At 48.1% G+C, this 16,448-nt stretch overlaps 1 protein-coding gene across 1 annotated transcript in view; it reads right to left on the reverse strand.

The window, feature by feature from the left end:
• The window catches only part of LOC147697156 (uncharacterized), a 1,724,744-nt gene that overhangs the window by 430,152 nt on the left and 1,278,144 nt on the right, over positions 1–16,448 (reverse strand). Inside the window, exon 7 of the mRNA XM_086936112.1 lies at positions 2,251–2,287. Within this exon, the coding sequence (XP_086792238.1) occupies positions 2,251–2,287 (37 nt within the window). The remainder of the gene's footprint in view (positions 1–2,250; positions 2,288–16,448) is intronic.

Genomic DNA, 16,448 nt, shown 5'->3' on the forward strand with positions numbered 1-16,448 from the left:
TACGAATTATCCATGCCCAGGCCAGAAATTTTGCTACACCAACCACAAACACAGTGGAACAATCGGATTCAAGTATCCTAAGGGCTACAGATTGGCTGCGAGTTGCCATATTTAAGCACACTGGTTTTAGCCATTTACGTCTAGGGGTCGAGTACAGTGGACAGCAGAACAAAAAATGGGAAATGTGCTCAATTTGTTCATTGCAATGGTGACAGTGTTCGTCCCAGGCTGGGGACCAGTGCTTCTTAAAGGCATTCACCGGAAGTGTACCTATGCGAAATTGAAAATAAAGTTTTCTGTCATATGGTCGTTCAATGACGTCCCAAAAAGATTCGCATGAAGGGTACATTTTTATATCCAAGAAGCGAGTTGTTAGACTTGAACTTGAACCATCACAAGACATTGTAAGATACACCATTTCCTAATATAGTTCTTTCAGCTTTGTTTTAGTGGGGAAGCAGGTCACATCTTTGGTATCCCATAGATATTCCAATTTCAGTTTTACAAGGAGTCCCCGGAGCTCCTTTAGCCATGGGATACTATGGAAACGGTCGAACTTAATGACTTCCATCAAGGCCGCCGCATAGTGGCTTAATTCTGGAGTCACCATGATCCATCTCCAATATAGAAGAGGCCGTAGCCTCGCTATGTCCTCTATACTTTTTCTTCCGAGGTCCAATTTTAATGGAATTGTGGGTGTGCTTTGTGGGACCATCACAAGCCCTCGTAGAAATCTGTTTTCTGCTCGGCCCAGATCTCTCAGGTTAGAAAACCCCCATAATTCAGATCCATATAAACAAGCCCCCAGTACTTTCATGGTGTAAATTTCCAATGCACAGTTTACCGGCTTTGTTAGCGAGGTTCAATGTTTTAGGGCAATTGCACCTGCTAACTGCCTAAACTTTAGTAAAGTTGTATTGATATGTGATTTCCAGCTCATGTTTTCCTGAAGGATGATGCCTAGGTAAGAAAAAGAGTCCACCCTTTCTAGGGGAGTACCTTTATATTTTATTACACCTTTAAAGGTGGACTGCTGGTTAAGGCACATGAATTTTGTTTTGGTGGTATTCAGTTCAAGGCCCCTACCATCACAAAACTCACCAAAGGCATCAACCACTTTTTGGAGACCACTGGGGGTGCGGGAAAGTAAGAGCGTGTCATCCGCGAACATAAGGACGGGGACACGGGAGCCTGCAATTACTGGGGCATCACTAGCAATCTTCTCTAGGTGTTCAACAATACCATTTATATAGATTGAGAAGAGAGTCGGCGCTAGGACACACCCTTGTCTCACCCCACGTTCTACCGGAAAGGGATCAGTTACTTCTCCTTGCTTGCCCCATCTGATTCTTGCAAAATTATTTTTGTGGAGACGGACAAGGAGTGTAAGCAATTCCTGGCTTAAGCCTGCATCCGCCAAGGTCTGCCAGAGTTTTTCTCTGGGGACCAAGTCGAAAGCGGCTTTTAAGTCCACAAATACTGCATACAATGTCCCCTTCTTTAGAGTAACGTTTCTCAAGTAGATGGTTAGAAAGTGGAGAACTTGATCAACGCTACTAGTTAAAGGGCGAAACCCTGCTTGGTAAGATGACAAAATATTCTTTTCATCAATCCATTGCTGCAGTTTATTCTGGACTAGTCGGCCCATTAGTTTTTGCGCTGTATCAATCAAGCTAATGGGTCTGTAGTCTTTAGCCAGAGTTCTATCACCTTTCTTGAATATGGGAATAATTTCAGCTCCCTTCCATGAGGCAGGTACTTTCCCTCCCATTGCCACCGCATTGGCCAGCATTGTGAAATAACTACACCAGGAGTTCCGATCCGATAGAAATATATCAGCCGGAATTCCATCCATACCTGGAGCTTTGCCCCCTGCTACACAATCCAATACAATGCTCACATCCTTTTCAACAAATATTGGAGATTTGTAATAAACATGTGGAGGGGGACAATCATGGGTAAATGTTGGGTTACGGGCATACTGTGGTTGGAAAAATTCTACCCAATTGTTTTTCGGGACATGGTTCATCGGCTGGGGAGCTATGCACTCCTTTTCCCATTTTACTGTGGCCCAGAAACGTTTGGAGTCCTTGGAGGCACATGCCTCCTTGAGTTCGCGCCAGCAATCCTGATCCAAACGCTTCTTTGCCAGTTTTTGGGTCTGTCTATACTGATTTCTCGCCAACCTAACTGTTGATGCATTTCCGGTTCTCAACTCCATGCTAAGATTTTGACGTGCTATCCTGCAACTCTTGTCGTACCATCCTTGACTCTCTTGAACCTTTTTCTTTTTATTAGAAACTACAGTTTTGACAAAGAAACTTTGGATTTTGGAGAATAGTTTCTCATGGGCCTCCATCATGTAGTCTATAAAATCAATCATCCCACGATGGGACTTAATCTTAGAGACTTCATCCACCACTAATTCTTTGAGAATCTCTAATTTAGAAGCATATTCTAGGAGCATACTCCACTTCAGGTGGCGAAGGTTATTTGAGCTCACAAGATCTTGCGTCACCATTTCATTTTCCCTTGGGTATTCGGAGGCTTCTTGGTAGGGATGGAGTGTCAGGCATAAGGGATTATGATCACTTTCTATTTTGTCTTTCACTTCCATATCTACCAATTTATTCCAAGCCCTTACATCCAGTAGTATGTAATCTATTCTGCTGGCTGCTCGGCCATTGTCAAATGTATTTTTCCCCATTAAGTCAGAGGGTGCCCGTCCATTGACTGCTCTAAGCCCTCTTGAGAGACAAAAACTCTTTAATTGGATTGCTACTGTGCTCCATTTTCTAATGGCCGGAGTCTCTAGTTGAGGAATTCTCCACTTAGCATCCTCTTCTTCGGCCAGGATCCTATCCTCTTCACCCAAGGGTTCAAAGGTGGTGTTAAAATCCCCGCCTACTATTACATGGGGTAGCAATGGTAGCATTTCAATGTGATGCTCTAGAGTTGTTATGGTCTCTGATGGTTTGCCCCCACCGACTCCCCTGGAGTAAACATTAAACAGGGCAAGTTGTTGGCCATTTTGCCAACTAATATCAAGAGCTAGGATGTCATTAGAAGGTATAGACCTTTGCTTGATTGTGCAATTCAATGTTTGGCGTATCCAAATTAGCAGGCCCCCAGACGGTCGACCTACTCGATTTCTTACAGCTGGGACATAGAAATTCAGATACCCTTGCCGGAAGGTTGGGGTGAGCGACCAAGTTTCTTGCAGCATAATAATATCATGATGGTCAATAAAATCGACCCAATCTGGAATGTTTAGCTTATTTATAATGCCGGCTATATTCCAAGAGACAAGTGATAATGGCAGCATATCCAGTTGATGATATAACTGGTCGTTATCAGGTGCGTTTACTACTTCTTCAGATTCTATGCTTGGTATTAGACCTTCTCTTAGTGTTGGAAACTTCTCAATCACCTCTGGTACTTTAATTTGTCCCTCTAAAACTATGTTTAGTTCTTCTGGAACAGGAGTGTAGGATTCCTTAGGGGCCAAGGTCATATTTTCTGATAAGGACTCGTGTGGGGTAACTGCCCTATCATACCCAAGGAGCAGCTGGCTTTTGGGGGGGGGGGGGGCAGGGAGAGAGCCCACGAGTCAGTCACACTCGTTTAGGTTGGATAGTGCAGAATAGTGGTTTTCCAAGTTTAACCCCCACTCGCATAATGGGCCATTCCTGGCCCTTCTGTTTCCCACAACTGTCCACTTTGTTCCCAATATGCTTGGTTTTGCTACTAGACCTCTTCTACTATAGAAGAAGTCCAGTGTCAGTGGTATAAGTTCTGCTGTTCTATGCTGTGGTGGAAAGATGTTCCGTAAGACATCAGGTAATCAATTCAATTTATAAGCTTTATTCGACATTTTGTCATAAAAGCATTCACCTAGCCCTATACAATAAATACTACTTATAAAAATACTTCTAAAAATACATATTAAACATTAAATGTCGAATAATACATAGTAAAAGGTCATGAGATTACAACACATTATTACAGTTTAAAAGGACACATTCCATAGGTTAAAAAATAAAAACATGCTCTATGTCGCAAGAAAACAATTTAAGGATATACATAATTTCATTATAATACAGTAGCCAATAGTGATCGGGTACGAATTAGCCACGACCACGCCAGATATTTTGCTACACCAACCACATATAATGTTGTACAGTCTGATTCAAGTATCCTAAGGGCTTCGGATTGGCTTCGGGTTCCCAACTCTAAGCACACCGGTTTTAACCACTTACGTCTGGGGGTCAAATACAGTGGACAACAAAACAAGAAATGGGAGATGTGTTCAATTTCCTCATTACAATGGTGACAATGTTCATCCCATGTCTGGGACCAATGCTTCTTAAACGCATTTAAAGGTAATGTACCAATGCGAAATTGAAAATAAAGTTTTCTATCATATGGTTTTTCAATTAGGTCCCAAAAACATTCATATGATGGGTACATTTTTAAATTTAAAAAGCGAGATGTTAGATTTGCGCTTGTACTGTCACTAAACATTGCAAGATATATCATTTCCCAATAAAGATCTTTTAGCTTTTCCTTAGAAGGGAAGCAAGTTGGGTCTTTGTTGTCCCATAGGTGGTCCAATTTCAATTTTGTGAGTAGTCCCCGCAACTCCCTTAGCCATGGGATAGTATGGAAACGATCGAATTTGATGACATCCATCAATGCTGCTGCATAGTGGCCTAGCTCTGGGGTCACCATAATTCGCCTCCAATATAGGAGGGGCCGAAGCCTCGCTATATCCACAACTGATTTTCTGCCCAGGTCTAGACATCAGGTAATACTTCGGGGCCTTTGAAATTTAAAACCACACAATCCCCTTGAAATTTCTTTGTTTTAGTCCCTATCCACTTAACCCTTCTTGCTGTAAGCAGATCGTCTGATAGCTTTTCTTTGCCCCAAGGAGATATATGCATGTTGTTACTCAGCCACTGCAGAGCCTTATTTCGTAAAGAATCCGGAGACTCAATCTGCCCTGTTTTCAGTGGTGGTGTATTAGCAAGCACTAGGATCAAAGGGGAAGCTTCAACAATTAATTCAACTGGGCCGGTTTCTGCATTGAAATTATTAAGGGTGGTGTTGCCTGCTGTTTGCACTGATTCTAAGATTGGAGCGTTGTTAGGGATATCACCGGGTCTGGAGCTAGCTTGCTGTGTTTGGGCAGGTGTGACTTCTAGGCCTTCATTCGAGTTCCCCCCAAGCGTTTTCCCTGCAGCCTGTATGTCATCAAGTTTATTTATTATTAGGTTTGGTATTTCCCCCACCCCCTCGTTAGTTTTTCTCAAGAGGGTCTCTAATTTGTTGACTTTATTGGCTAGCTGGTCTATTTTAGATATAAGGGGTTTCATTAGCCCCGATAGTTTGGACTCCAGTATACCCATAAGTTTGTTTGAAAACATGTCCTCCCAAGCTATACTTTCATTCTCTTCCTCCCTTATCCCTTCTTCCGCCCTTCTATTTGTTCTTCTAGGTGGGGTTGCAGGTTTATTCTTACTGGAACGCAGTCCACCTCTTTTAGGCGGGGCCTTAGTGATCCCTCTTCTAGCTCTTGGTGCGGGGACAGGGGTAGGAGGGGAAATGCTCTCAGAGTCTAGCTCTACAATTGTATCAGAATTATTTAACTCTTCTGCAGTTAATAAGTCGGCAATAGGATCGGGTTGTTGAACAATGGATGCCGTAGACACATTTGTTGTAGAGCAATCATTAGGGTCCTCGATAAGGTCGGTGGTGATTGTATCGTCGCTGGCAGAATGGAATACCCCTAGTGGATTGATTTGGGCACAAGGTGGAGAGTCCATAAGTCCCAAAGAGGACTTCCGATCATTATTGATTTTGGCCACCACCTGGACCAAATAATTGTCCATTGTGTTGGCCGGGGTGACAGGTGTTTTTTGTCTCGACATAACAATCGGTCAATATTCTGGGCACCAGAGCCCTAGTTAGGAGTACAGCAATAATAGACCAGTTAAGCAATGACCGCAGAGAATGTAGGAGTATATCACCTTACCACAAGTAGACCTGAGTGTTGGGGCAAAGAGGGGTGGCCCAGTCCAGTCTTTCACAGTCTAGAACGGGCTAAAACGGGCCCGCCCTTGGCCCGGGCTTCGCCCGGCGTCCCGCGAGACCGGGGTGACAGCACTTAAATGCGCCTCCTGGCGCGTGATAGACGCGGAATGCGTCCCCTTTGAATCCTGGGAAATGTAGTCTCTCTGCTCTCCCTGACCCGCTCTGCACTCCCCTCGCCGGCCCGGTCTCAAGATGTTGCAAGGGACAGGCGGCGGGAGGCGGGTGGTCCAGGACACAGAGTGCTAAGGTAGGAGTTTTCCTTTCGTGAGCCAAGGGTTTGCCTGCAACAATACGATTTCAGAACAGATCCCCCCCTCGACCGGGGTGACAGCACTTAAATGCGCCTCCTGGCGCGTGATAGACGCGGAATGCGTCCCCTTTGAATCCTGGGAAATGTAGTCTCTCTGCTCTCCCTGACCCGCTCTGCACTCCGCTCGCCGGCCCGGTCTCAAGATGTTGCAAGGGACAGGCGGCGGGAGGCGGTGGGAGGCGGGTGGTCCAGGACACAGAGTGCTAAGGTAGCAGTTTTCCTTTCGTGAGCCAAGGGTTTGCCTGCAACAATACGATTTCAGAACATGGAGAATCAGCAACATCTCGGAAGCACTCTCCGCCTACCAGGCTGCAACCACGGCGCACCACCAACTCATCAAATCAACTAAGAGAAACTTCATCCAAGACAGAATCTTCTCCAACGCCCACAATTCCAAGGAACTCTTCACCATCATACAAGAATTCACCAGACCCAACAGTGAAACTACTGACGTCCCTCCCTCCGAAGACCTCTGCAACAAACTCGGCTCCTTTTTCCACCACAGGATCAAGATGCTCTATGACAACTTTGACGACCAATACCACTGCACCGACCCAACACCCCCACCAGCCATGCCATCCAATCGAGCCTCCTCACCTGGACCCCGCTCACCACAGAAGACACCACAACGACTATGAAAAGCATCCACTTCGGAGCACCCACCAGGGGCGGCCTTAAACATGTGCAAGCTGTGCACCTGCACAGGGCCACCAAACCACAGGGGCCACCACCTTAATATATATCCTTAATAAAATAATCCTCTGAGGATGGATACATATTTGTGTGGTGGCCCCTTGGCAGGGATTTGGCGGCCTCCGGCTCTGTTCCACTTCCAAACTCCCTGACCCTCCCTTTTCACTGGCCCGGACCCCCCTTTTCCGGGGCCCCCTACCTACGCTCCCTGCCCAGGGCCGCCATGAGCCTAGAGCCGCCCCTGCACCCACTGACTACTGCCCGCCGCACATCTTCCACAGGGCCGTCAACGCCATTGCACCCGAACTTCATTGAAAGATCAATTGCTCCCTCGAAACTGCCACATTCCCCGACGACTAGAAATTCTCTGAAGTCAAACCCCTCCTCAAGAAGCCCTCCGCAGACCCAACACCCCAAAAAGACTTCAAACCTATCTCTTTTCCCCCCTTCACTGCCAAAGTAATCAAGAAAGTCGTCAACACCCAGCGAGCGCACTTCATAGAAGCCAACAACATCCTTGACTCCTCTCAATCTGGATTCTGCAGCAACCACAGCAACGAGACCACCCTCATAACTGCCGCTGACGACATCTTCACCCTTCTCGACCAAGGCCACACTGCAGCCCTCATCCTTCTAGACCTCTCAGCAGCCTTCAATACCGTCTCCCACCGCACTCTAGCCGCCAGACTCCATGACGCCAGCCCCCAAGGAACTGCCATAGACAGGTTTTGATCTTGAGACAGAATTTTAATAAACACAAAAGGTCACGGTCAATGCCAGGCCAAATTAAGGGGCCCAATTATTGAAGAAAGTCTCAAAAATGGACCCATGGTATATGTCCTTGCATTAAGTGCATCTATACGGCTTTCGTGAATTCCCAAGAAGTAGGTCAGGAAATAGTACTCCTTGAAAATATTTGTGAACTGCATTGTAGCATGAGCAAATCTGCATGGGTAGATTTGCTCATGCGAAAATCTGAGTGTTTGCAAGTTCACTTTCCCTCCATCCACTTTTTTCCCAACTCTGGAAGAAGGTTTATGTCTGCTATTGTCAGTAGTAAGTTTCCAACATTTCCCAGTATGGGAAGACATTAGAGAAAAGTTGTTGAAAACCCTTAAAACATGCAAGTTAGTAGGTTTGCACAGATTCAATAGGGCATTCTAACCCTAGAACTATTGCTTACCACTACCTTAAGCCCAAGTATATAGATCTGCGGAAATGGGACAGCATAGGGGGATTGCAAGTATTCAAACACTACTATGGCATGAGCCCTGGCATAATTAGAGAGGCTATATCAGAGCTCCTATATAACGAGATTGCTTCCATAATTTGTCACTGCACTGCCTGGCACCAAAGGGGCAAGTGGATTTTGTTACAGGGCAAGTATATTTATGAAGCAACCTGCTTAAAATAGATATTTGATTAAATTCCACACCCCTGTCTCATACGCCAATGACACCCAGCTCATCCTCTGCCTCACCGAGGAACCTGCATCACCGGCACAGTTTCCAAGATGGGATGAAGGATGTCACATCCTGGATGAGCAGCAGCTGCCTGAAGCTCAACCCGGAGAAAATAGTAGACCTCATCCCCGGATACACCCCCTCTGTATGGGACAACACCTGGTGGCCCCCTGCCCTCAGAAACCCACCCACCCCTATGAACCATGCTCGCAACCTCAGCATCATACTCAACTCTTCACTCACCATAAATCCCAAGATCAACGGTATGTCCTCCGACCTGCTTCAACACCCTCCGCATACTCCACAAGACCTTCAAATGGATTCCACTGACTCCAAGAAGACCATCCCCAATGCACTCATCACCAGCAGAAGACTACGGAAACACGCCCTACACCAGAATTAACAAAACTCTCACCTGGAAACTCCAGACCATCCAGAGCACCGCAGACAGACTCGTCCTCGACATAACCATATCACCCAACACCTCTGCGACCTCCACTGGCTCCCCGTTGATAAAAGAATAACCTTCAAACTGCTCACACACGCCTACCATGCCCTTCATAAAACCGGACCCCAATACCTCATCAAAAGAATCTCTTCCCACACGCTCAAGAAAAACCTCAGCTCCGCCGACCTAGTCCTAGCCACGGTCCTCCACATCCACAAGGCCAGAGCGGGTGCCAGATCCTTCTCTTACAAAGAGGCCAATACCTGGAACGAACTCCCTCTCCGCATCAGACGAAGCCAGACACTGCACCTATTCAGAAAGGATCTCAAGACCTGGCTCTTCGAATGACCATGGAGCTGCTCAAACCCGCTCCCCCAGCACCTTGAGACCCTCAGGTGTGAGTAGCATGCTTTAAAAAACCCTGATTGATTGCAAATGTCTACTACAGGGACACCTCTAGCCAAAGCCGAAGAAGAAGACTTAGCTCTAGTGGACTGAGCTCTGGTACCTTGAGGCAGCTCTTTCTTGGCTAAGGCGTAGCAGATCGTGATGTATAGGATGATCCACCTGGACAGCATTCACTTGTGGTCAGCCTTGCCCTTTATCTTCCTCACAATGAAGAGCTTGTCGTCCAGCCCTAAGTCCTTGGTACTGTCCAGGTAGAATCTGACTGCCCTCTTAAGGTCCAGTCGGTGACGTCTCCCCTCCTCCTTGGAAGGGTGAGGGGGAGGATGGAAAGTGGATAAAGTGGTGGACTGCCCTAGATGAAAAGGAGTAACCGCCTTTGGCAGGAAACCAGCTCTTGTCCTGAAAACCATCTTATCTACATTGATAGTGGTGAAAGGAGGCTAAGAACTAAGATCCTGTAGCTCACTAACCCTCCTGGCAGAAGTAATCGCAATCAGAAAAATTGCTTTGAATGAGAGAAGCCTCAATGGACAACGATGTAGATGCCCGAAAGGAGACCCCATTAGGAAAGTAAGAACTAAATTTAAATCCCATTGAGATTTAATAAAAGGAGTGGGAGGAAATCTATTAGTGAGACCCTTAAAAAACCTCATGACTATGGGAGACTTAAACAACAATGGTTGGTCTATCAAACAAAGAAAGGCTGACAAGGCCGACAAGTAGCCCTTAACAGTTGTTACAGCGCAACCCTGCTGAGCCAAAGAAAGAGAAAAACTAAGAATATCAGACAAATGGGCCTTCAAAGGACCAATTGAAATCTTGCCACAGCATTTAACAAATGTGGCTCACCTACTGGAATAGACAGATTTGATAGAGTGTCTTCCAGCCGATAATATACCATCCACCACATCCAGTGGGAGAAAGAACTCAGGTTGCCCCATTCAATCTGCGGTACAAAAGGGGGTGGTGATGGACGGAGCATCTGAATCAATCAAACACTCACACCCAGTCAAAAGATCTGGGTTTAATCCATCACCGTTCTTTAGCCCACTCTGCCACCCTAGTTCAGACATGGCTACATGCAAATCAGTCTGACCCTGTGCCTCATGGGAACAGTCCAGCCCGAACTGCCAAGCCATGTCTTCCCTGGACCGGAAACAAGCTTCCGAGGACCGGATTCTGGAATTCCAGCCGTCTTCAGCCCGGCTTGCTTGAATCCAGTGGCAAAGTGAGCAAGGGACTCACATCTGAGCATACCCTGCCACACTTATGGTGGCCAAAAGCAGTACAAAAGGGGGTGGTGATGGACAGAGCATCTGAATCAATCAAACACTCCCACCCAGTCAAATGATCTGGGTTTAATCCATCACCGTTCTTTAACCCACTCTGCCACCCGAGTTCAGATATGGCTATATGCAAATCAATCTGACCCTGTGCCTCATGGGAACAGTCCAGCCCGAACTGTCAAGCCATGTCTTCCCTGGACCGGAAACAAGCTTCCAAGGACCGGTTACTGGCATTCCAGCCGTCTTCAGCCGGCTTGCTTGAATCGGCTTGGCAGTTCGGGCTGGACTGTTCCCATGAAGCACAGGGTCAGAATGAACAACCCCGGAACAACCGCTCCATTGTGAAATAAAGGAATCATTTCCTGAATGTCGCGAATCCTTTGTGGAGGAGGGAATGCACGACATACAGTAGTGTCCAGTACCGCACTTATGAACAGGTTGCGCTGGGAGGGCACAAGGTGAGATTTGGGCACGTTTATCGAAAAACCCAACCTGAACAACAGCTGCGATGTCTCTTGCAGGTGATGAAGCACCTTCTCGGGCGACTCCGCTTTGATCAGCCAGTCGTCCAGATACGGGAATACAGGTATCCCCGACCTCCTGAGATGTGCCGCCACCACTGCCATCACCTTGGTGAAAACTCGAGGTGCAGTAGTAAGACCAAACGGAAGGACCGCAAACGGGTAGTGTTGCGATCCCACCGTAAAACGGAGATACTTCCTGTGCGACTTCAGGATCGGGATGTGAAAATACGCATCCTGTAAGTCGATAGACACCATCCAGTCTTCTTCCAACAGCGCTTGAAGAACCTGCGCAAGAGTGAGCATTTTGAATTTCTCCTGCTTGAGATAGAGATTCAAAATCCTGAGGTCCAGGATTGGACGTAACCTGCCATCCTTCTTGGGGATCAGGAAATGCCGGGAGTAGCACCCCTGACCCCTTTCCTGCTCTGGAACCACCTCTATCGCACCTTTTTTGAACAAAGCCAGGACTTCTTCCTGCAGGCGAATAAGGTGGTCCTCCGAACAAAAACCCTGGCAAGGAGGGTAATTGGGAGGGAACTCCTGGAAAGGAAGAGCATACCCATTCTCTACGAGATTGAGAACCCAAAGATCTGATGTAACCGATTCCCAATCCAGTAGAAAATGAGTAAGCCGACCCCCCACCGGAGCCACATGATCCAGAATGGCGGATCTAGGGCTGCTTTGCTGCAGAGGGAGGGGGTTGATTATTAGAGGAAGAGGAGGAGGAGGAGGCCTGGCGTCCACGACCACGGCCCCTTTGCTTTCCTCTGTAGGTTTTATACAGAGGATTCTGATGCTGCTGCTGCTGCTGCTGCTGACCTTGGTTGTAGGAACGAAAATTGGATCTGCCAAATCCCCTGAACTTCCTAGCCGCAGAGCCCCTTGTCTGAAGGCCCAAAGACTTCGCCGTAGCCCGGCTGTCCTTGAATCTCTCCAGAGCTACGTCAGCCTTCTTACCAAAGAGGCCTGTCCCATCAAATGGCAAGTCCAACAAGGTAGACTGAACATCAGAAGAAAAATCGGAGGACTTAAGCCATGCGGCCCTTCTTGTTGCAACAGTAGAGCCCATAATCCTGGCAACAGAGTCCACCGTGTCCATACCACTCTGTATAACCATACGAGCTGCAGCCTGAGTATCAGAAACCACTTCGTTAAAGTTCTTCCTATCGTCCTCTGGAAGCTTAGATGAAAGTTGTTTAACAGAGTCTATCAACGCATGAACATATCTCCCCAATAGGCAAGTAGCATTGGTGGATTTCAAGGCCATGCTACCCGAGGAGAAAATCTTTTTAGCAGACTGGCCCAATTTCTTAGAGTCCTTGTCTGCCGGCACCTGAGGGAAAAAGCCCGCAGCCCTGCTGGAACAGGCGGCCTGCACTACCAGACTCTCCGGTGCAGGATGCGAGGAAAGAAATTCAGGGTCATCAGGAGCCACCCTGTAACGCCTTGCCACTGACCTGGAAACCGCAGGAGCAGCCAAAGGTCTCTTCCAAACCTCCTTTATTAGCTCAGTCAATGCCTCTGTAAAAGGAAGTGTAGGCTCCACAATTGAAGAAGGCGAATGCAAAACTTCCGTAAGGATGTTGGGCTTGTATTCAACTGTGGACAAAGTCAAGCCTAACAAATCTGCAGCCTTCCTAATAACAACATGATAGGGTGCTAAGTCCTTAGATGGAGTATCTGAAACGGATGGCAAACCCCACTCAGGAGAAAGTTCCAAGCCACTTGCGCTTTGGAGGTCCTCAAAACAATCCCCCTGATCTTGCAACTCTCCTTCCTCAACCTCGGAGTCCATATACTCCTTCTCCTCCAAGAGGCGTTGTGCCCTGCGCCTCGACCATTTCATGCGGACCGAAGTCGACGGATCCGGCAACGACTCCGACGGCGCCGGAGCCGACGTCGAGCGAGGAGCTTGAGGACGGGAAGCACCACGATCCGAATCACCACGAAGCCGATCCGGAGTCGGCGAAGCCGCATGCGAAGTCGACGACCTCTGCGGCACCGTACCGAGCCAAGGAGTACAAGGCGTCGGCATAAACGGCATAAAGGGGGCCGGGGCATAAGCCTGGGGCACACCTAAATTAAAAGACAAAGGACCCATGGGACCAACAGGCGCACCAGTGGGGTACATAGCCCTCGAATAAACACCAAACATGGCGTTTAAAAACTGCGAGGGATCCTGACCTGGACCTGGAAAGGGAGGGTACGAACCCAACGGCCGCTCCGAAGGAGGCTGATCCGGCAAAGGTGCACCCTGGCCCTCTTGATCTTCAGACTCCACAACCGGAGTCGGTGCTCGAGGAACCTCTTCTTCATGCACCGAAGAGTGGTGCGACTCTAGATCCTGATCCTGCTCCTGCTCCTGAACTGGAGAACCCACATGAGATTGAGCTGGAGAAGGAGACACGAAGTCCTTGTGATGTTTACGTGACTTCTTCCTCGAATCCGAAGACTCCTTGCCACAGTGATGCCTGGAGTGATGTTTACTCCTCTTATGCTTCTTTCTCGAGGAGCTCGAAGCATGGCCCGAGGCTGACTTGGATCCGGACCTCGACCTCCCTCTGGACCTCGACCTCTCTCTGGACCTCGATCTCTCACTGGATCTCGCCTTGGTCCTCGAAGCCGACCTCGACTTCGACCGCGACAACTGCCTCGACTTCGAGCGCCTGGACACCGACCTCGAAGTCCTTCCGGCTTCTCTTCCCTTCACCTTCGCGAGCAGAAGCTTCGCCTCCCGCTCTCGCAAGGCCTTGGGGTTCATCTTGAAACAGGAACGACAGTTCTTAACATCGTGATCCGATCCAAGACACCACAGACAGTCGGAACGCGGATCGGTGATCGACATCATACGGGCACAGGAACCACATTGTTTGAAACCAGTCTTCCTCGACGACATTCTCGGCGAAGAAGTAAATCTCAACAGAGAAACTGTAACAGCTAAACAGTGATAAGATACAAAAGTATCGCAGAAGATCCCAGAAACCGTTAGCGTCGACGACGCGGAAAAAAGGGAACTGACGGAGTCGCGCGCGATGCCGTGCTCCTATGACGTCGTCCACCCCGGCGTGCTACGAAGAATTTTCCGAACGTTGCTGGCGCAAGGGGGGATATTCACAAGGTGAGGAATCCACACGGCAGATGTATCTATCAGTATTGACACAACTGGCTGATCACTCAGCTGGGGCAAGGTCATGTAATCACCCCTTGCTTTGGTATAGTATCCCTATACCTACCGTATATATAGACACATAAGAACCTATAAGTCACTCCTATGGCAGGCCTTAACAATCCTGGAGGCAGAGTGCTTGGTTTTGTGTGAGATGAACAAGTTACTTACCTTCGGTAACGCTTTTTCTGGTAGATACAATATCTGCCTGTGGATTCCTCACCTTGTCACCTTGTGAATATCCCCCCTTGCGTCAGCAACGTTCGGAAAATTCTTCGTAGCACGCCGGCGTGGACGACGTCATAGGAGCACGGCTTCGCGCGCGACTCCGTCTGACGTCACCGACTCCACATAAGGCCCACGTCGGCGTGATGACGTCAGTTCCGCCCTTTTTTCCGTGCCTTCGAGGCACCCGGACGGACCAACAAGTACATATATATATATACACAATGTACACAGTACATGCAAAACAAATGCATTCAAAGTGCAAAACTATACAAAATCAGATAAAATCATAATTACATTTGCACATAACACCAGGTATAGCAGAGTGGACAACGGGGAGGCGGGTGGGTCAGTGAGGAATCCACAGGCAGATATTGTATCTACCAGAAAAAGCGTTACCGAAGGTAAGTAACTTGTTCTTCTGATAGATACATCTGCCGTGTGGATTCCTCACCTTGTGAATAGATTCCCACAGCAGTCCCCACTCCCGGAGGAGGGTGTCCACTCTGCTACACCAGGAAATCTTGGAGAACAGAGCGCGCGAAGTGGCCGTCCCTCCTCACCTCAGCATCCAAGCAGTAGTGCTTTGCAAAAGTGTGGAGGGAGGCCCAAGTCGCGGCCCTGCAAATGTCCTCAACAGGAACACCCCTAGACAATGCAGAAGTAGCAGACTTTGCTCTAGTTGAATGAGCTCTAATACCCTCAGGAGGGTCCTTACCCGCCAGAGAGTAGCAAATCTTGATGCACAGGATAATCCATCTGGAAAGTGTGCGCTTGTGCACCGCTCTGCCCTTCTTGCAGCCAGCAAAACCCACGAAGAGCTGATCGTCTATACGATAGTCTTTAGTCCTATCAAGATAGAAGCTAACCGCTCTCTTCGGGTCCAGGCGATGAAGCCTCTCCTCCTCCTTGGAAGGGTGTGGGGGAGGATAAAAGGTAGGAAGGGTAATGGATTGACCTAGGTGGAAGGGAGTAACCACCTTAGGCAGAAAAGCAGCCCTGGTCCTAAGAACCATTCTTTCAGCATGGATGGACAAAAACGGGGGCTTGGAACTAAGAGCCTGAAGCTCACTTACCCTCCTTGCCGAGGTAATTGCAACTAAGAAGACCGTCTTAAAAGAAAGAAGCCTCATTGGACACTTGTGTAAGGGTTCAAACGGCGAACCCATCAGATAGGTTAACACAAGATTCAAGTCCCAATGAGGAACAATAAAGGGAGAAGGAGGGAACTTATTAGTGAGCCCCTTCAAAAATCTTAAAACCACAGGTGATTTAAAAAGAGAGGGCTGATCCGGCAAGCAGAGGAATGCCGATAAAGCCGAAAGGTATCCCTTGACAGTGGCAACAGCAAACCCCTGCCGTGCCAGAGAAAGAGCAAACAACAAAATATCAGACAAATGAGCCTTTAACGGGTCAACATCCCTCTCCCTACACCAAGACACAAACTTATTCCACCTATACGAATAAATGGACTTGGTGGAGTCACGCCTGGCAGAAAGTATGACATCCACCACATCGTTAGGGAGAGAGAAAGAGTTCAGATTGCCCCGTTCAATCTCCATGCATGAAGGTGTAATGTCTGGAGGTGGGGGTGTAGAACCTGCCCCTCCATCTGAGAGAGGAGGTCTGCCCTGAGAGGGAGACGGAGCGGCGGGTGAGAGGAGAGGTGGAGAAGATCTGTGTACCACACCCTTCTTGGCCAATCCGGGGCGACCAAAATGACTTGGGCCCGGTCTTGGCGAATCTTCCTCAGAACCCGAGGAATCAAGGGTATGGGAGGAAACGCGTAAAGGAGCTGACCTCTCCAGCTCAACTGAAACGCGTCCCCC

Source organism: Lissotriton vulgaris, chromosome 8 (genome assembly GCF_964263255.1).
Source record: "Lissotriton vulgaris chromosome 8, aLisVul1.2, whole genome shotgun sequence".
Lineage (NCBI taxonomy): Eukaryota > Metazoa > Chordata > Amphibia > Caudata > Salamandridae > Lissotriton > Lissotriton vulgaris.